The sequence below is a fragment of the Chelonia mydas genome, chromosome 2 (genome assembly GCF_015237465.2).
Source record: "Chelonia mydas isolate rCheMyd1 chromosome 2, rCheMyd1.pri.v2, whole genome shotgun sequence".
In the NCBI taxonomy this organism is placed as follows: Eukaryota; Metazoa; Chordata; order Testudines; family Cheloniidae; genus Chelonia; species Chelonia mydas.
The window spans coordinates 188,930,103-188,950,738 of NC_057850.1; the positions used below are offsets into that span (position 1 = coordinate 188,930,103).

Consider the following 20,636-nt stretch of genomic DNA (forward strand, 5'->3'; position numbering starts at 1 on the left):
GCATAAAATATTCATTATTAATGTGACCATTTTTAATTTAAATAAGAACCATTTTGTGTCTGATACACTTGTTAGATCATTTGTGACTGTTAAATGTTAGAACATATAAGCAGGCTGCATCTCATTGGGGTCATGGAGTTAGGATTTCTATTTCATACTCCACACCTGCCATTTCTCAGTTTCAAATTAAGATGAATTCCAATTTTCTTCAGCCTCTTTTCCTAATTGGAAATATTACAGCATGAATCACTCTTTCAGTTACTTGGGTTGGGACATCAAAATGTCATTCTTAAATATTAACATCCGCTCCTGAGCTCTGGCTACAGTGTAGAACCCTGCGACTTTGTTTTCGGTTGTTTGTTTTTATTTTTAAAATGTCCTGCTTGATACTGTCATGTTTAGTAAGCACTCAGTGATCAGGGTGGTTGGGCAGAGGCATAATGCTTTGTAAGCACTCACACTCAGACTGCATCTGTTCAGGATTCTGGAAACAACGAGGGGCAGGATGTGGCTCCTGATGAGGATGCTTCATGTCAGTCTGCCACTTTAGCTGCCTGACAACAGATTACCCAGCACAGAGGAATCTTTGTGTGGCATATGGCTGGCATAGCCATGTCCATGCCATTTCCTCCTAACCCTTCCTGTCATATAGGGCAAATCAGGTATGTCGGAGGGTAAAAAGGCTTGTTCAAAGCATAGTCCAACTTCAGTGATTCCTGCCTACTGGAACAGGGACTGTTGCAGCCAGGCACAACTTAGCATAGCCCAGAGGCTGCACTATCCTACATCCAGGGCCAAGGTGACTTCTTGCCAACTCTGGGATTTGTATGTGTTTGGTAAAAGAGGTCTACAGCTCAGACTCTGCACCATAGGGTTCGCCTTTCCACTATTACAATCCTGGGGCTGCTGTGTGCAGGGACGGTCTTTAGGTATAAGTTAGAGCATTCCAACGGCAAGCACTCTGTCCATGCCCCCTTTCCTCAGGCTATGTCCCCTTCACCAGAAGCAGGGAGGAGATGTGGTATAGGAGCCACTATGCCAACTCTGCAATGCTTGAGGATTTCTTTTGCACTTGGGTGATCCACCCAGGGCACCAAAGCAGCTGTATCACACCACTCCGACCCCATAACATTGCAACTTTGAGCATCGTATGATCCATTCTAGCAAACTTTTCATCTGTCGTGGGTTTGCTATAAAACAATATATTTTGCCGTATCACCAGACCAGCTTTATTTTAATCATGGACATTTACAAAGCAATTATTTAAAAAAAATCTATATCATGATTGAATTCCCTGGCATACATAACAATGATCATATAGGCCAACACAGATTAAGTTTTAATATTATAATGTGCAGCATAGGACAATAACAACAAACCAGTGTACGCTGGAGGGCGGACAGTTCAGAATTGAATTTGTCCATTTGTTTTTAATTCACTTGATACAAAAGATGCAGAGTACTTTTAGTATTTAATACAAGAAAGAATTTTTACAATTTTGAGAGGTTGAATCCATGATTTAAAATTAAAATCTATTTAGGATGAATGCAGATGAAGTTAGTGAAATTAATTTGTTACAATTTGTGACTTACTCTTTTGGGTCAAATCCCGCTCTACTTACTCACTTAGTCATGAGACTATTTCATGAGTAATCTGAGCAGGATTTGGTGCTTTATATTTAGAGACAAGCTGTGTCCCTTACAGTGCAACCTCTTACCCATCCCCCTCTTGTTCTGTGCCTCCTGTAAGTAGTAAATCTCCCCATGGCATTTTATTTTACTCATATAAATGCTGTTAGAATGTGTCAAGCACAAGGCTCCAGTTTCATTTTGCAGAGTAAGAATATAGCAGCAAAGGTTTTTCTATTTTATGCAAACACAGAATCACATATTACACTGTTAGTAAGGCTTGTATAGTGAAAAGGATGGTAACATCAAAGAGTATTTTGTGTTTGAGTGTATTGTTTCAACTTTAGGCGCTCAAATTTTATGCTTGCTTTTCAGGAAAATAATATTGATCATAAAAATGGAATGCTGGTTTGAAAATATTAAGGTTTTGAGGTAGAATATTGTACTTTCAGAATTATGTGCTTGATACTGCTCCCCCTGAACCCAATGGCTAAATTCCCAGTTGCCTTGAATGGGAGCTGGATCAGGCCCTCTGTTTGTCACAGGCCATCTTGAGCAGTCAGTAATCCTTAATCTCAGATTTAGAGCACTTCCATTTGCTAATGTTTTAGTATTGCTTCTATGCTTGAGCCATTTACCTGAAATTGCACTTGCTGGTGCACTTTCTGTGTGTGCCTTCTCTCTGGCTCTGGTTAGAATGCTGCTTTTAGCTTTTAAAATGCAAAACAAAGAAGTTTGTCGCTGTCACACCATCTGTAGATCATGTGCCTACTATTACATAAGAAATGTATGGGGGAAGATGCTCTCTTAGCATGTGGGCTACCTGTGAAACACAAAGGGCTTTCTTAGACCCACTGTGTGTGTTTTTAAAACTCAGTTGTTTAGAAGGGGCTTTGAAAGCCCACTAGAAATAGACAATAAAGTAATGCTATTTTGACCATGATGTTTGGAATAGTTTTTAAAAGGAAAAGTACAGTTAAAAGCTTTGGGTCTTCATACAGTTTTAAATGACGTTGTTGGCTCTGGGGCTTGGAAAAGCAGGTATTAAGAGCACACAATTTAAACCAGCTACCATGTCATTTAAAAGTGAAAACTAAAGGTTGCTTCAAGTCCAGTATTGCCAATCCAGAACATTTTAAAAAAACAACCACCATGAGTTGGGCCCCCAGAAGTAGGGCCCTACTAAATTCACAGTCCATTTTTGTCAATTTCACAGCCCAGCTCTGAAGGCAGAGCCACTGCCAGCAGCAGCACAGAAGTAAAGGTGGGGCATGGTATGGTATTGCCACCCGTACTTCTGCGCTGCTGCTGGTGCGATGCTGCCTTCAGAAGTGTTTGCCCAGCCAACAACCGCTGCTCTCCGGCTGCCCAGCTCTGAAGTTAGCACAGAAGAAAGGTACCAGTACCTCAACCCTCCTACAATAACCTTGTGACCCCCCCCATTGCCCCTTTTGGGTCAGGACCCCAAATTGAGAAATGCTGGTCTCCCCCGTGAAATCTGTATAGTAGTGGGTAAAAGCACACACAAGACTAGATTGCATGAGCGGGGACCAGATTTCACAGTCCGTGAAGCATTTTTCATAGCTGTGAATTTGGTGGGCCCTAGTCATAAGCTTTGCTTAAAAATTGTGAGATTTAAAAAAAAAAAAAATAGTTCTGGGGTTTTCCTGGCCTTCTGTCTTTTGAACTTTTAGGGTACATTCTGGTCATGTTTTCAAGCTTTGTTCTGTAACCATGAGGGATACAATTTACTATAAAAATATTAAAAATTGAAATCTCATGTAAGAGTAGCAAATGAGGCTTGAAGTAAAACAGCAGTTTTTTACAGCAAATCTTGTGATATTTTTAAGAGTCACAATACTTTAAGTCCACATTTTGGTCTGCAAAACTCAAACCCAGCCAACACAGAAAACATGTGTACTTAGGGCCAAATTCTGCTTTTGGATGCAAAAATTTGTAGTTCCTATTAATTTCCATTGAAGCCACATCCATATGGTATATTCCAGCCTAGAATTTGGCTCATAGGCCGACGTGGAAGTCTATAGCCAAAAGTTACTGAGAAATTGATTGAGTAAATGGAGAGCATGTTGTTCTTCTGACTAATTTAAGAATGTACCCAGGGCCAAGTCCTACCCTCCTTACTAAGTCCTTAAACAAGTAAACTCCCATTTAAAGGAATGGGGAGATTACCTGAATAAGGACTGAATAAAAACGAAGGGCCAGATGTCCCCTGCGATCTGCACGTAAGTCTAATCCTTTCTGTGGGGTTGGGGGGACAAGCGGGAAATAATCAGCTGTCTCCACAGTGTTCTTCTCTGCCCCAGGATCTGCAAATATCTGTTTGGGGACCGGTAACCTGTCTTTGCAAAAATGCAAGGCTGGGAAAGGGAAGGTTGTTACCCTACAACCAACCCCATGAGAAAGTTAGTGCAGAACAAGGCTGCACTAACTTTTCCACAGAGTCCCATGAGGGTTTGTTCTATGGGCAATAGAAGATGAGGAAGTCCTGGCAGCATGTCTCCATTTGAGCTAGGAGATCTGAGGTGGGACTGGTTCAGTGGCACAAGGGTAGCCTTATGGCTTTGGCACAGCCTCTGTCATCCAGGCCTATCGAGACAAATTTTGGGCTCCCGTACATCATGTTTGCTAAGGCCCCAACCCTCCCTTTTCACCCCAGTCACAGATTGTTTGAGGGGCCTCACTACAATTATCCGCCCCCTTTCCTCACAGCTCATCCGCCCTGCTGACATCTGCAGGTTCTGGGAACAGAATAGGAACTGCCCTCGCATCCCCCGGCTCCATTTTTTTCTCCATGGATAAAATCCTGTTCTCCCAAAAGAGCAATCGGGACAACTTTGCAACAGCTGGCATCTGAGCTATACAGGTGGTGTGCATCCCTTTTGTGGCCTCCTCAGATCCTAGCCCTAGTCCCAGCCCCTGTTCTGTAGATCTAAATGAATGGTGTTGCATTTGAAGCTCACATCATCTGTAGAAGAGAGAGGGACAGTATTTTCCCTTGTGTGTGCAAATTCTGTTAACATTTATGGGAGGTCATACGTACATCAAAGGGAGAACTGAATCTAAATCCTAAAATAATCCCTAATTCACTGTTCAGTGTGCCCGAAGAGCAGGTAGGTGTCTTCCCATTCCTCACTAAACCCAGGTCCTGCAAATCTTCTGAAATCTATCAATTTCGTTTTCATAGAGAAAACCCCCTGAGAGTTTTCAAAGCTGGAAATTGTGTATAATGCTCCTGCTGAGTTGTGCTCTAAGGCAAGATGGGAATTGACCTATGTGGCTTTCAGTTGAAGGGATGGAATATTACTTGCGTGTTAGCAAGGTTCTATGTTGGATCTACAAGAGAACATGTATCTTTTTAATTAAAATTAAAAAGCTTGGCATATTAAGTTTGGTACAAGAGGGCATGTTATCAACCTAAATTTACCAATTCAGAGTCATATTCTTCTCTCAGACAATATTAATAGTAAAAATAATACTTTTATAGATGTGCATACTAGCTTCCATTAAAGTTGGTAGTTCATGGGAGGACTGACTGGCCACTTCAGGTCAGAATTTGATCTTATTTGTCCTAATAATGAGAGGAAAATTGAGTAGCTATTTTGTGCCTGCAGAAAGTTAACATCATGAGATTGAAAAGATTTTTTTTTTATAGACCGACACACTGCATCCGTATTTCTAGGCTATATTTTGTATTTCTCTTGCTTTCTCCATGTGGGAATGTGAATTGTGAATGTGCTTCATGCTGTCAGGCAGCATGCTGGAAATAGGCAGTCATTTATTTAGGCCAACATAAAGGGTCACATATTTGCTTCTGCTAGGAAGTGCAGATAGGAGCAAAAAAAAGAATTTAAAAATTGACTGGAGAGTTAAAAAGAATGTGAAGAGGGAGAGTGGTGCTTCCACAGTTTGCTTCCCCACTCCACCGAAGCCTAGGCAAGCCCTTCTATGGCAATAATGCAGGATCTTGGCTAGAAAACTCTTGATCATGCCAGGGTGGGACCAGTGAACAGCCACCGCTTGTAACCCAGTGAATATTGGCACATAAGTTAATGTGGCCCCTTGCAGCATTCACTTTTGTGCCATGCCTGTAGTTTCCTCGTCACTTTGGAGAGGACTTTTTGATTTCACAGGCACAATCAAGAGAGCCAGAGATAAGCACTGCTCCTTAAAGAGCCAAACTGTTGATGGGATCATGAAGCAATGTGTAGGAGTAGCTCCTTTGTGGAGCCAGAGCTTTCTTTTCTAGAGATTCCTTCAGTAATATGTAATGATCTAATACCTCGGAACACTGATCTGAATTAATATCTCTGATTTTAAGCCAGTGTTTCTCAATTTATGTCAGTGGAATTACTCATGATTTATATAGACTCAAGATCAAAATCAAGTCCAGATTGACAGACTTGACCTTGGATTTTCTTGCTTTTTTGTCTTGTATGATTGGAGACAAAATAATCATAAGGGATTTAATGATTTATCCTAATACATCATGAGCAGGCTTGGAAGGATTGATTTTTATTGGTAAATGCTGGTAAACGTTGATTTCACTGTACACACACACAATCACAAAAAAATATATTTGATAATAAAAATTTACAGATAGGCAAAATAAGAAAAATGCTGCTTGCAAACTTACTGGAATTTGATTTAAGGATATTTACTTTGTATATTTTGACGTGATGATGTCAGCCCATTTGTGTTTTAAGGATGACAAAGCTTTAACTTTTTGAATCTTCTAGTTTATTGTCTAACACCCCTTAATTTCCCAAAATTGTGAATATTGAAATTAATAAAAATAGTGAAAAAGTTTAAAAATAAACATCAATATTACCTGTTGAAATTATGAAAAAAATAAAAATTGAATTTTGTCAGGACTAATAATGGGATATTGTTGCATAAATCAACTTCATGCCCTACCATTCCTTCTCATGGTAAAGTCAATAGTGGAAGGGATAATGAACTCGGGAAAACTTGGCAGAATTTTTCTCAATGCTTCCTACATGTGAAAGAGTGCTGGGTGCCGAGAGGTGGAGACACTATACTTTGGCTGTCTCTCTGACTACCTTTTCCCCCTTCACCTTCAAACTCATAGAATGTGCAGTCTATAATCTTTACCCCGAGTTCCTCTCCCCCAACTTTGTCTTGGATCCCTCTCAAACCAGATTTCTGTCCTCTCCATTCGACCAAAACTGTTTTAATCAAGGTCTCTTATGACTTCTTCCTATTCAAATCTCAGTGTCTCCGCTTCATTCTCATTTTCCTTGACCTCTCTCTCGGCTGCATTTTGATACTGCTGACCACTCCCTCCTGCTTGAGATGTTGTCCCTTCTTGCCCTATTGAAGTACCGGGTTGTTTGCCACATCTCTGGCTGTACTGTTTGTCTCTTTTGTTTGGTAGTTTTCCCCTTCATCACTTTCCAATGGGAGTTCCCACAGGGCTCTGTCCTAGACCCTCTCTTCACTCCGTGCTCACTATCTATGGGTAACCTTATCTACTCACATGGCTTTAACTACCACTTCTGCATCCATGAATAGCCGCAGAACTACCTCTCCACTTTTGGCCTGTCTTTGTTCAATCTCACATCTCAGCCTATTTCTCTGACATCTCCTCCTGAATGTCTCACCCTCCACTTTATGCTCATCTCAGCCAAAATTGGACTCCTGGTCTTCTCTCATGAGATAAATAAGTGAAGTAGGTAAGTAGATGCCTTAGTCAGGTAGTTTCCTAATGATATAAAAGCAGTGTGGCTTCAGGAAGAATCTATGTGAGGGGATGATGAGAAGGGCTTTGTGGAGCACCTCAGGAAGTGCATCCAATGCATAGGGTGATAAGAAAGAAAGCATTGAGATGGTTGTGGGAGAAGTGGACAAGCAAGATGTGGCATCATTGGAGAGCAGATCAGATGTGGGGTGAAATGATGAGACCAGGGCAGAAAGTAGGGAGGAGTAGAGCTGGGAAGGGGCTTTCTCAGCAATTGTGAGAAGCTTGAACTTAATGCAGTGGAGAAGGGGGAGCCAGTGGAAGAATCGAAGGAGAGGGACAAAGGTGGTATGGTCAGAACAATCAGGCTAGATGTTGGGATGGAGGGAGGGAGTTAAGGGCATAAGGACGCTGGAAATGATGGTGGGAATTGCTCCATGAGGAAAGAAAAAGGGCTGAATGGTGGAGGAAGGGTCAGAGGACAAAGAACCCTAGTGTGCTTAATATGGAGCTAATAAGCCAGGTGCTTGTCACCTCCCGCATCTCTTTTTTTATTTCAGGCTGTGTGCTCTTCAGGGCAGGGACCATGTCTTCCTCTGTATTTGGAAGGTCCCTAGCATGTTTTGGATGTTACCACTATCTAAATATTCTGCAAAAGATTTGGGTGTTGTGATGGATAATCAGCTGAATGTGAGCTTCCAGTGTGACGCTGTGGCCAAAAGAGCTAATGTGATCCTGAGATGCAAAACAAGTGACTCTTGAGTAGGAGTAGGGAAGTTATTTGGCACCGATGTGATGTTGCTGGAATACTGTGACCAGTTCTGGTGACCATAATTCAAGAAGCATGTTGATTATTTGGAGAGGGTTCGGAAAAGAGCCGCGAGAATGATTAAAGGGTTAGAAAATACGCCTTATAGTGACGCACTCAGAGTTCGACCTATTTAGCTTCACAAAGAAAGGGTTAAGAGCTGAGTTGATCAACTTATAAGTATCTACATGGGGAACAAATAATTAATAATGGGCTCTTCAATGGGCAGAAAAATGTATAACATAATCCAAGGCTGAAAGTTGAAGCTAGTCAAATTCAGACTTGAAATAAGGTGTAAATTTTCAGTGGTGAGAGGACTTAATCATTGGACCAATTTACCAAAGTTTGTGGTGGCTTCTCTATCGACGACCATTTTAAAATGAAGATTGGATGTGTTTCTAAAAGATCTACTCTAGGGGAAGTTTAATGGCCTGTGTTATGCAGGAGGTCAGATCAGATGATCATAATGGTCCCTTCTGGCTGGCCTATCTATCGATCTATCTATCTAAAAATTAATGAAATTAGATAATTTCTATTTTTAAAGCTGTTCCCTTCCTATTCTACGGTTTAATTCTGCATTCTTAATGCATGCAAAGATCCATGGCAATTGTTTCCCTAAGGACTTCATTAATTACACTGGGCTGCGTGTACAGAGTTTAATACATTGTTAGTAGTGAGAGAGTGCTTTTTTCCAGCTAATGATTTAGCTCAGTGGGTCTCAACCTTTCCAGACTACTGTACTCCTTTCAAGAGTCTGATTTGTCTTGTGTACCCCCACATTTTACCTCACTTAAAAACTTACAAAATCAAACATAAAAATACAAAAGCGTCACAGCACGCTGTTACTGAAAAATGGCTGGCTTTTGTCATTTTTACCATATAATTATAAAATAAATCAATTGGAATATAAATATTGTACTTATATAGTATACAGAGCAGTATAAACAAATCGTTGTCTGAAACTTTAGTTTGTACTGATTTCAGTAGTGCTTTTTACGTAGCCTATTGTAAAACTAGGCAAATATCTGGATGAGTTAATAAACCCCCTGGAAGATGTCTACGTACCCCCAGGGATACATGTACCCCTGGTTGAGAACCACTGATTTAGCTGATCACGCATCACTTTAACCAAGTCACATTTCTTTTACAGTTGATAGTAACAAACAGGATATATTCCAGAGGAAGAAGAATGCTGTCTTGGTGAATGGTGTCATTCTGAATGGCCCGATAACAGATTCAAAAGCAGGAGAGAAATTTGTAGAAGAGGCCTGTAAGATCATAATGGAGGAGGTCATACGGAAAGCTGCTGATGTAACAGAGAAGGTAAAGCCTTGGAATCAGTTTGAAAATATATTGTAATAGATATGAGTGATTACAAACTCTAGCTTTCCAAGATAGCTGAGTTTTATAGCACATAAAGGGCACAACTTGCTTTTAGCGTGTGGTTAGGTTTTGAAATAAAATATAGCTGTCTAGATTTAAAAATGTAGCATCATGAAACCTTTTAATAGCATAATTAAATTAAAATATACATTTGCAAGAAAACGTTGCCTACATTACTTTGGAATACCTTTTTTTTTTCCCTTGGTCTTGGGGCCAAATTTACCCTTGAGTTTGCTGTGCCTGCAGGAGCATCTGTGCCAGAGGCAGATTCAACCCTGAGGAAGGGTAGCTATGTTACCACTGGAGGAGGGCAGCATTACAGACTTATCTGGGTTCCATAGCACCCTTATTTGCAGAAGCTATTTGAGAGAGGTGCTGGACAGGTAGGCTGGCCTTGCCCATTTGTGGGCTGCATGAGCCAGCTCCAGGCTCTTGGCACAACAGCATTTGAAGACACTGGCATATCATGGGGGTTGCTGAAGGCAGAATTTGGCCTACAGGTTTATTACGCCTAATAAAGATATACAAACCAGAAGCAACTCATCTTGGTTTCCAGATTCCAGGATGAGTTTGCAGCTCTGGCTGTTAGAAAAATAATCTTTTTGCTTTTAACCAGAACAGGTTTGAGCAGGGAGTCCCCGAGACACAATAAAAATAGGATCCCATGAGGCCATTTTTACAGTCGCTGTTCAGAGTAGTGCTGCACTTTTAAGTGCAATTTTCTTACTTTGGAAACCATTACATTACAGAATCCATTGCTGAGTGAGGTTTTATTACCATAACGTTTGTCTTCACCTCAGCCAACATGTATTCATTGCTGGCATTTCCCCCATCATTAGGTTTGTGAATGGCAGCCTCCTGAAAAACTGAAAAAACTTCTCGATCTGGAAATGAGGGATACCGGAGAGCCCCATCAGAGACTCTTGCAACTTTGCCAGGACATTATACGATACAGCGTCAAAACTAGTAGGAATTTGAGTTCTAATTGTGTTACTTTATTATCATCATAAACTCTGAAGTCAGGGTATTTTCTCCTAAACTTAGTTACCCTTCAGGAAACAAGGTGACATTTGCTATGTCAACATTTTCTACCTGCCTGTAACTATATGAAGGCATATGAATGCTTTAATTGGCTGTTCTATAGCTGTTTGAGTAAATGCTGGCATAAGTAATTCTTCTCTCCTTCATATCTAGTCCTTATTGTAAAATGAGAGTATCATACCTGCCAAGCCACCTGGATCCTCACAGTGATCAGATGGATTTCTGAGGGGGACTAAAATCTGTATGATGACATTAAAAAAATCCTGCGAGGGATTACCATTGATGTTAATGGGAGACTCTGCTATTCTAAGTCTCCTGAAAGACACCTTTGGCCTCTAGACAGGTATGGAATATGATATAACAATTTACCAAATCAGGCAGGAGAAAGACCTTTATGAATCCCCAAGACCTTTGCATAGGACTTCCTGCTGTCTGGTTGGTGAGTAGTGATGTCATAGTCACCGCCATTTAATGCAAATAAGGCAAGGTTAAGTCAGGCGGTTGGTCAAGAATGGCACTGTGGTTACTGTTAACGCATAGCAAACAGTCTGTTTGCAAAAGGAAAGTCAAAACCTTAATGCATGCTTTAAATCGCTTTTTAAATGTAATCAGGTGACTGAGTGAAGTATATACTGGCTTTTTTCACAAATGGATACAAATTTCACCTGGAGCATAATCCTGCTACTTGCTGAGTATCCCCTTGTAAAATGCTGGTCAGCCACAATTCCTGCTCAAGACAATGGGGAATAAGCGCTCAGCATCTCAGAAAAGGCACCCAGCACCTTGTAGAATTGGCCCCATGCAGGAAAACTTGATGAAAAGCATTCTGTATAACCAAATATCAACAGAAAGAAATGATTAACATCTGTTTAGGAAATAGGGTGGTGTATCAAAAGCCTAGTTAGAATTTCAGAAGCATAGCTACATATCCTATACTCACAGTGTATTTGAGAAGGTGTGAAGGGCATTTGATATAAATTACTGGGTAAGTTTCCTGCTAAAGATGCTGTTGCTACAGAATAAAAAATTTTTTTTGAGAGTGAGCATATGTTTTTGAAGAACACAGAAATTAGCTGTGCTTATCTGAAGAGTCCTAGGCAATATTAATATGCAGATGTCATTACAATGTCAGAGGAATATATTATCATCATTTTGTAACTTTTTTTTACATTTTCATTTGTTGCACTGTGCTACCGTAGAAAAGGAATTAAATACAAAATCAAGGTGCACAAATAACGCTACCCTAACTATAAAAGCTAGCAAAAGCTTCAGATTTAAGGCTTCTAGTCTGTCATGAATTCACCCGGTTTTATAATAGCTAGTTACAATGTGATGAACTGTAGTCCAGATGGTAGTGGACCCTGAATTGAATTGATTTTATGATGAGAACTTTGAGATTACTTTAACATAATTTCTCATTTATTTAATAGTGCAGAACCCCAAATGGTGCCTCTTAAATTAAGGTAATAGGGTAAAAGACAGTTTCTGTTTTTCTTGATATCTCAGAAATTCTGGTAAAGGAAAGAAACACAATTTTAGAAAAAGAAACATTTAGAAAAGCATTTCCAGACAGGTTGGCTCTTTAAAGTAACTTAACAGGGAAATTAAAAAATAGAAAACTTCCCCTCAAGTTGGCAGGGAGGGATAGGAAAGAAGAACACTGATGGGATAGATGAAAGTTAAGTGTGGGGTTAAAATGGAGAGTGAAATTTAGGAAGCCAAATGTAGAGTGCAGAGTCAGACTGCCCTCAACTCCTGTCTCGCAAGATGAGGCTGTATGTGTATATTCTAGAACTGATCTGAAAATGGTGGGGTTTTTTTCAGCAGAAAGTATAAATGAAAATAAGAAAAATTGTGTTTTGTTAAAATTTTCAGTGGAAATTTTTGGGGGGTCAAAACTGAAAACTGAATTATTTATTTATTTATTTATTTGGTTTTCAACAAAAAGCTTTCAGTTTTCCAATAAAAAAATTGAAAATGTTTGAGGAAAAAACTGGTACTTTCTATGAAAGTTTTTGTTTAAACTAAACCAAATTTTTCTTCAAAAGTTTCAGCAGGAAGTTTTCAAGCAGCCTTAATAAATTCAACCCTATGAAGAAGGCCATTTAAGTCCCACTTACACCTTGTTTGAGCACAGTTGCAAATTTCACCCTTTGTGAAAAGTTTGGCCAATCTGGGGAAAGAAGAGAGAGTCACATGGATACAAAAGGGATAATAAAGTAAAATGCTGCTGTTTGACCATGTAGAATGTTTTTATCTATCTGTGGTCATGCAGTAGAGATGCTGTTGTTTTTATTTTCACTTGTGACGTATACAGGAGTACTTACATTTCATTTTTAAATCTGCAGATCATCCAAGATTTTTCAATCAGTTGTATGCTGGTATTGATTATTACTCTTTAGTGGCTCGTTTCATTACAGAAGCATTAAACCCAAGTGTGTAAGTCTCTCTCTTTTGTACTCATTGAGATGACCCTGGAACGCTATTATTATAATCCAGATTTTTAAAAAAATTGTGAATACCCACTTCAGGTTTCTCTTTACATTAAGACAGAGGACTTTTAGCAGGAACCTGGGGATAATAACAGAATTTGGTTCTGCATCACATAACCATGTACTTCAACAGAAACTTGGCTAAGCTGTTGGAGCCTTTTTCAGTCTGTAGGTCTTAATTTTGGAGTAAAGATTCCCCACTGAAGGGCTTTTGTTTGTCATCCCTTTTACCTGTAAATTTGTTCTTATTTAGGGGATTTAGATATGCTATTTAGGTATGCTTTTAAAAACAAAAGCCTTTATTCAGATAAAGGCTGTCCTCTCAATGAGCAAGACTTTAATCTCACTTTCACCAATGTAAATACAAGGTAACTTCAGTGGTGTTGTTTGGGATTTATGCCATTATAAAGGAGATTCAGTCTGCTTCCGGGTGTTCAAGGTGCAGCTTGTACAAATGTTATTTTTTTGTTTTCATTGTGTTTGTTTGGTATGAAGTGTTAAATTGATCCATTTTTCTTTCTTGTCCATGGCATTCCAAAGTTATATGCCCTTAAATAAACTTTTCCCATTTTGGGACTGGTATTTTAAAGTTGATTCAAAGTTAGGACTGATGTTAGCTGAACTCTCATAAGCATGCCCGGTGGAGTCCTTCAGCCACCTTCAGTATTTGCTCCACATAGTATTAAGCATGGGCACCACAATGAATTTGCACAAATGTTGTATAGGTATATAAACAAGCAATATGGGGAAGATAGAACTGAAGTCTAGGGTCCAAGTACAATTGCTTCAGGTAGGGAGAGCCTTTAGTGTTTTGGGTGCCAAACTACAGAAGCAACAAGAGCTCCTACAGTTCAGCATCCACAAGAAATTGTCTAGTTACATTCATGGATGTTATGTTTTCCATACACATTTTCAACCTGAGTGACTTTTGTTTTTTATGAAGAGAACAACATAATAAAAAAGAACAAAAGTAAAGTCTCCATGAGAGAGCACAGTGTGTGTGTCTCCTCTAAAATAGTTTGCACTGAACTGAGCACAAATGGCTTCTTGGTTGGGCAGGCAGATGTAAAGGTGTAGTAAACAAAAGGATAACTTACCCATTTTATGTAATTTTTCCCAGGAGCATATGGTTTTATTAGCTGTTATTCACTTAATCTAAATCACATGACTGAAATCCCTATGCATTGCTTTGAAAATGTAAAGGTCAGTTTTATGATGCTGTTAGGAACAGAGGAAATTGCCATACTGGATTAGACCTTTGGTATATTGAAATCCAGCACCAGATGCATCAGAGGAAGGTGCAAGAAATTGCACAGTAGATTCATGTGGGATAAACTGCCACCGAGGGACGTTTCCTCCTAACCCCTAATAGTTAGAGATTGGCTTAAACCCAGAAGCCTGAGATTTTATCTTCCTCCCAAAACTTTTTTTTTATCATTAACATTAAAAACTCTGGATATTCTTGTTATCCATATAAATCTCCAGTCCCTCTTTGAATCTTGCTAAATTCTTAGTCTCTATGACATCCTGTGACCATAAGTTCTGCAGTCTATTGCCAATCATGATACTTTTATATTTATTCAGATATACATATGAGGTGTCCCCCGTGTTTTTGTTAGTGGAAGAAGCAGTCCTGAAGAGAATGATTGAATTTGTTGGCTGGAAAGAAGGTGATGGCATATTTAATCCAGGTAAGAAAACAGCCTTCCATCTTCCGAATTTCAAACTAACCCATAGAAGCTGCAGAGAACTACAGATTAAGAATTTTGTGATTATTTAACTTGTATAGTGTACGCAAAAAAGCATACAAAATCAGATGACGCAAGGACTTTTGGCTTTAATAAAGTTATTTTACCCAAGCTTCTAGACCATCATAATAAAAATCCTATGAATCTGTATGGTCACATGAAACGAAAGCAGCTGTATGGATCAATTAACAAAAAAATTACACAAAACGAATTCTAGAGACCCTGGAATTGGAGCCCACCCAGTTCTCATTAATATCAATGGTAAGATCACCTTTAGTGACCTGAGTGGGCAGCAGTCTCAGGCTCCAGTTCTATGAGTATGAGCTAATTAACTCAGACTGAATTTCGGGTGAGATTGGGTCATTTAAAGTGGTCATAGTTTCAGAGGCCCACAAGTGCTTTACAAAATACATTGCAGGAGGCCTCCAAGCAATGTATTAGCTGTTATGGGCCACATTGTATAGTTTAGATAGAGCCCGGCGCTGAAATGTGGGGTGAAGTTGTACTACCTCAGAGGGTGATTGTGTCTCTGGAACATGTAGGAGGGGTTCATATACTGCACTACCCTGCAGTGCTCCCTTCTGTACTGCTAGCCAGCTCCACTGACTGCTACGAAGGGGACAGCCTTTGAGCTGGTTGTCAGTCTCTAGCACAGGGCTGTGATTGTGCCTGTCCCTTGTGCAAGATGCCTGACCCATGCACCCACACGAGGGTCAGGCGCAATGCACCCCTGCACTTTACATCTTTATATCAGTGGGCATCACATGTACAACTTGTGCTCACTATTCCCGGTTACTCTTCTCTTCTGTCAGCATCTTTGTAACTGTATGCATGAAAGCCAGTCAGTGGTGTGACAGGGTACACCTCTGTGTACACTGCCTACATTTTGGGTGTCCATGTTTATCGTAGTAGGAATGACTTGAGCAAACGCCTTTTGGTGTGATACTGTTTTGAAATGATATGAGCAGGTAGACCATGATATATTTCTGGGTTAATTTTTTTTTAAAGGCTACATTTTAATACTTTTTTTTAAAAAAAGTAGCAATATTGTCAATATATTTCAGCTACAGGTGCACAAGGAGAAAGGAATGTAACAGTTTAGCCCCAAAATCTTTCTGTGCCGAGTTATTAGCATCAAGAAACCAAGCCGTAAGATTCTTCAACCTGCTTCCTGTGAAAGAGAAGAAAATGTTAAAATATAGTTAGTGGAGGGGGTGAGAAATAGTTAATGTATCCCACCAATAAGTGGTAGAAAAGTAAATTAACCATAATTAAAGACATGGGAAATTTGTGGGAAATTGTACCAAATTTGTGGATTTTTTTTTTGGTTGTCCTAGATTCTGTGCATATTTTTAGAAAAACCTCTGCATATTCTGCAGATTTTTTTTTTAAAAGAATTTACTCAAAACATACCTGAGGACACTAAAAGGTTCTTTAGTGCATTAATTGTATCTTTATTTTCTAGCTTCCATAAAACTGATTTTTCATATAAGCCAATCTTGCCTTAAAAACAATCCCATCTGTCTCCTTGAGCTCTTCCATTTCCCTTCCAGATCTTCTCCTAGAGATCTTCAACTCCTTCCAGTTCTTCCTCATTGTCTTTCCCCTTTCCTCCCTAAATGGATTGAGACCTGGTTGCCTAAGGGACCATCTCTCTCTCTGTGGTGTACTGCCACAATTGAGATCAGCAGAGGCCCTGGAGATCCCACAATGTATACCAGAAGGAACTGGTGCCCAGGCATTCTCTTTGAGGACTTCTTGGTTTCTGGAATCATTCTCCTGCCATTTGGTCCACTACAGCCCAGATCCGTTAACCTTCCAAGCAAGCAGCAACGCCTCCTTTTCTTCTCTCATCTCTCAGGCTGCTGAGTAAGGACTGGGCTATGAGGGATATAGTTACAGGCTAGTTTTGTGGTTTTAATTTATGAGCTAGGTGCCAACAGCACAAGATGAGTGCCAAGAGTTACTTGTTTGTTTGAATTTCTAAAATAGAATAAATGAATATGTTCTGTGTGTGTTGTTTTTTTTTGTTTGTTTGTTTTTTACAGGTGGCTCTGTTTCTAATATGTATGCTATGAACTTAGCTAGGTATAAATATTGTCCTGACATAAAGGAAAAGGGGCTTTCAGGGTTGCCAAGACTGGTCCTGTTTACATCGGAAGAGGTAAAGAAATTGCACCCATATTCATTATAGACTTTTAATTAATGAACTTTTTTTTTCTTCCGCATATGCTGGTACATTTCCATTGTTTGATTGTGTGTCTAATGCTGTTTCAAGCATAATAAAAGGGTCGTCTTCATACAGTGGGAAACATGGTGTGTGGAGATGACTGGTGGTGAATTCCCCCTGTACAGAGAAACTCTCCACCTCCTGCCTATCTCTGGTGTTGGGAGAAGAGGAGGTTGTGTCAGGGACAGGATGGGGAGGGGTTGTGGTGAAACAGAGCTCCACTATGTTTGATTTCCCACTGACATAAGGTCTAGCAGGAACATCCATCAGTAATGTAAGTTAAAGCTACTATCCTGCAGCTTAAGCTTATGCTGGGGCCAGGCAGTCAATAGTCAGAAAGCTACAACTGGCTCCCTGCAGTCCTCCTTCTCCACTGGCTCTGAGCACAGCTTGGCTGGAGTGGAGAATCAAATCCAACGAAGAGAATCCTAGCAAAACCTTTCACTGAAGCTCTCTGAACAACGCTGCTTTAATAACCTACTTTAAAGAATCTAAAAACTTCTTCCTGTTTTAAAGCTTTCAAACATAACATATGCAAAACTCAGGTGGGAGACTGGAGTAGGAGGGATGCCCACGGGCACTAATCCTCCTTCAGAACTTCAGCCTTTAATTAGAGCCTCTTTTCTTCCACCTACATCTCTGCCCCTTGGGCTTTGTGACATTCACAACCCTTTAAATAAACTAGGTTGAGTATAGTTGTGTTTGAGATTAGATTGGCACAGGTGGTGGTATTATTATTTATTATTTATCATTGTTACTTCTATTACAATAGCAGCTAGATGCCCCAGTGGAGATCTGGGCCGCATTTTGCTTGGAAATGTACACAAATACAGTAATACTACAGTCTCTGCCCTTAAGTGCTTACAGCCCCCAAAAGCTTACCGTATAAATGGACAAGGCAAAGACTTATCATCCCAGTTTTTCAAATGGGAACCTGGACACAGGAAGATCACATGGCTTGCCCAAGATCAGAGAAAAATTCTGTGGCAGTGCCAGGGACTGAACCCAGCTGTCCTGAATCCCTCTTTATTGCCTTAACCACGAGACCATCCTTCCTCTCTCTTGTTGGTACCTACATACCCAGTACTTCTACCTGTGCCCCTAGCATTTGTTGTAATATCTTTAGTTATTTTAATTGGCGTTGTACAGAAGTGCTAGAATTTTTATCAGTTTAAAAGGGAGGAGACATATATTAGTAGAGATCCTAATTCTTGACCCATGTTTACTTCTGTTCCACCCAGATTTGGTATTATCTCACTTCTGTTTTTCAAAATAGTTTGCCTCAGATATGATTTGATTATTGCAGTTATATGAAAAACTGCTTAAACTCAAGAATTTGATACACCATAATGCCAACTTTCTATTATTTTTTTATCATGTTTTGTTTATTTGTATTGAATAGTACCTAAGGGCCAGGGACCCGTTGTGATGTACAAACCTACAATAAAGAGATTGGTCTCTGCCCTGCAGAGCTTACCATCTAAATAGAGACAAGAAGTGGATAAGACAAAGAGATGGGGGAGCACAAGGAGACAATGAGCTGATACTGCTCAGCATCAGCAGTGGTCAGAGCATACTGACTGGTCTACGGCCCTCATTTTATGGCTTAGTCTCAAAGCCATGTCTTACATTTGAGCTTCTAGCACTGTAGGAGGTGGTCTGTTAATGTTTCACAGCAGTGGTGTTCTCAGGCAGGCACTCAGTGTCAATGTGGTACTGTTCTTCAGGAGGTGTTAGACTGAGGGCAGGTCTGTACTCCCGCTTAAGTTGACCTAACTTACGTCGCTCAGGGGTGTGAAAAAGACACCCCCTGAGTGACGCAGGCTACAGTGACTAAGCTGTCTCCCGCTTGCATAGGTGGAGTAATTATGCCTATGGGAGAGTGCTCTCCCATCAGCATAAGGCGTCTTTACCAGATTGCGCCGATGTAGCACTTCTAATATAGACCTGCTCTCAGACTTTAAGGCCGGAAGGGACCATCATGATCATCTGTTCTGACCTGCTCATTGCAGGGCACAGAACCTCACCCACCCACTCCTGTAATAGACCAATAATTCAGCTAGAGGTTAGGGAAGTCCTCAAATCATGGGTTAAACATTTCAAGTTACAGAGAATTCACCATTTACACTAGTTTAAACCTGCAAGTGACCTGTGCCCCATGCTGCAGAGGAAGGTGAAACCCCCCCAGGGTCTCTGCCAATCTGACCCAGGGGGAAATTCCTTCCCAACCCCAAATGTGGCGATCAGATAGACCCAGAGCATGTGGGCAAGACCTGCCAGCCAGACACCTAGGAAAGAATTCTCTGTAGTAACTCAGAGCCCTCCCCATCTAGTGTCCCATCACCAATGGCTGGTGATGGGACATTTGCTGCTAGCGGTCACAGGTTGATTACATGCCATTGTAGGCAGTCTCTGCTCTTTTGCTGAAAGGTAAAGTAAGTTTAGATAACATACACTCTAACTCAAGAAGATACAAAATCCTTAGATACTTGAAAAAATGGTGGTTTATGGAGGAAACTGCACATACCGTTGCCGGACAGTTCCTCAGTGACACTTGAGGTAGCAGCAGAAAAATTATTAGTATCCTGCCTTCCTGAGTTTTAGTTAGTGTTTCTGAACCTGTAATACATAACTGAGTACAACTCAAGTTACAGTCATTAACCACATTTTTATCACTTTCCTTTTCATTATATTTGAGTCTTATCTGATTTTGTTCGGGAATAAGAACATTGTGGTGGGCCAGAAAGATGAGAATGCAGTGAAACTGAGAATAGGAGAAGAAAAGAAATGCGTGAGAAATTGCAATGGATACTTTAATGCTGGTAGTTTTTTGGTGTGATGAAATGGAACCCCTCCGATGTGACTTGATCATACACGTAAACCAGGGATGGGCAAACTTTTTGGCCCAAGGGCCACATCTGGGTGGGGAAATTGCATGCAGGGCCATGAATGTAGGGCTGGGGTTGGGGTGTGGGAGGGGGTGCAGGGTGTATTCGGGGGCTCAGGGCAGGGGTTTGGGGGGCAGGAGGGGGTACAGGGTTAGGCACGGAGTTGGGGGCTCAGGGCAGGAGGTTGGGCTGTGCGAGGGGGTGTGGGGTGCAGGAGGGGGCTCAGGGCAGGGGGTTGGGGTGCAGGAGGGATTTGGGGTGCGGGATCCAGCCCAGCACTGCTTACCTAGAGTGGCTCCAGGGTGCCAGCGGCGCGCACCAGGGCTAAGGCAGGCTCCCTGCCTGCCCTCGCCCCACACCGCTCCGGCACCACGTCCCTGTGGCCCCTGGGGGAGACGGGGGCAGAGGGCTCCAAGCACTGCCCTCGCCTGTGGATACCTTCCCCGAAGCTCCCATTGGCCACGGTTCCCCATTCCTTGTCAATGGGACCTGCGGGGCATGATGCCTGCAGGCAAGGGCAGCACATGGAGCCCTTGGTGCCCCTCTCAGGGGCCGCAGGGATGTGGTGCCCACCACTTCGGGGAGCGGTGCAGGGCCCGCGGTGCCATGGGGCTGGCAATCCCGGGGGCCGGATCCAAAGCCCTGATGGGCTGGATCCAGCCCGCGGGCTGTAGTTTGCCCACCCTGGTGTAAACGAAG

The 20,636-nt window shown here is 41.1% G+C and overlaps 1 protein-coding gene across 7 annotated transcripts in view; it reads left to right on the top strand.

Annotated features, from left to right (window-relative positions):
- The window catches only part of GADL1 (glutamate decarboxylase like 1), a 114,044-nt gene that overhangs the window by 11,798 nt on the left and 81,610 nt on the right, over nt 1–20,636 (top strand). For 5 of the 7 annotated variants that reach the window (XM_037890377.2, XM_037890378.2, XM_043540885.1 and 2 more), the window contains 5 exons: nt 9,306–9,478; nt 10,378–10,504; nt 12,928–13,018; nt 14,656–14,762; nt 16,868–16,983. In XM_037890377.2, the coding sequence (XP_037746305.1) occupies nt 9,306–9,478; nt 10,378–10,504; nt 12,928–13,018; nt 14,656–14,762; nt 16,868–16,983 (614 nt within the window). Of the gene's footprint in view, nt 1–9,305; nt 9,479–10,375; nt 10,602–10,732; nt 10,923–12,927; nt 13,019–14,655; nt 14,763–16,867; nt 16,984–20,636 lie in introns of those variants that run through there. The other 2 variants (XM_043540888.1, XM_043540887.1) reach the window with 2 other exon arrangements.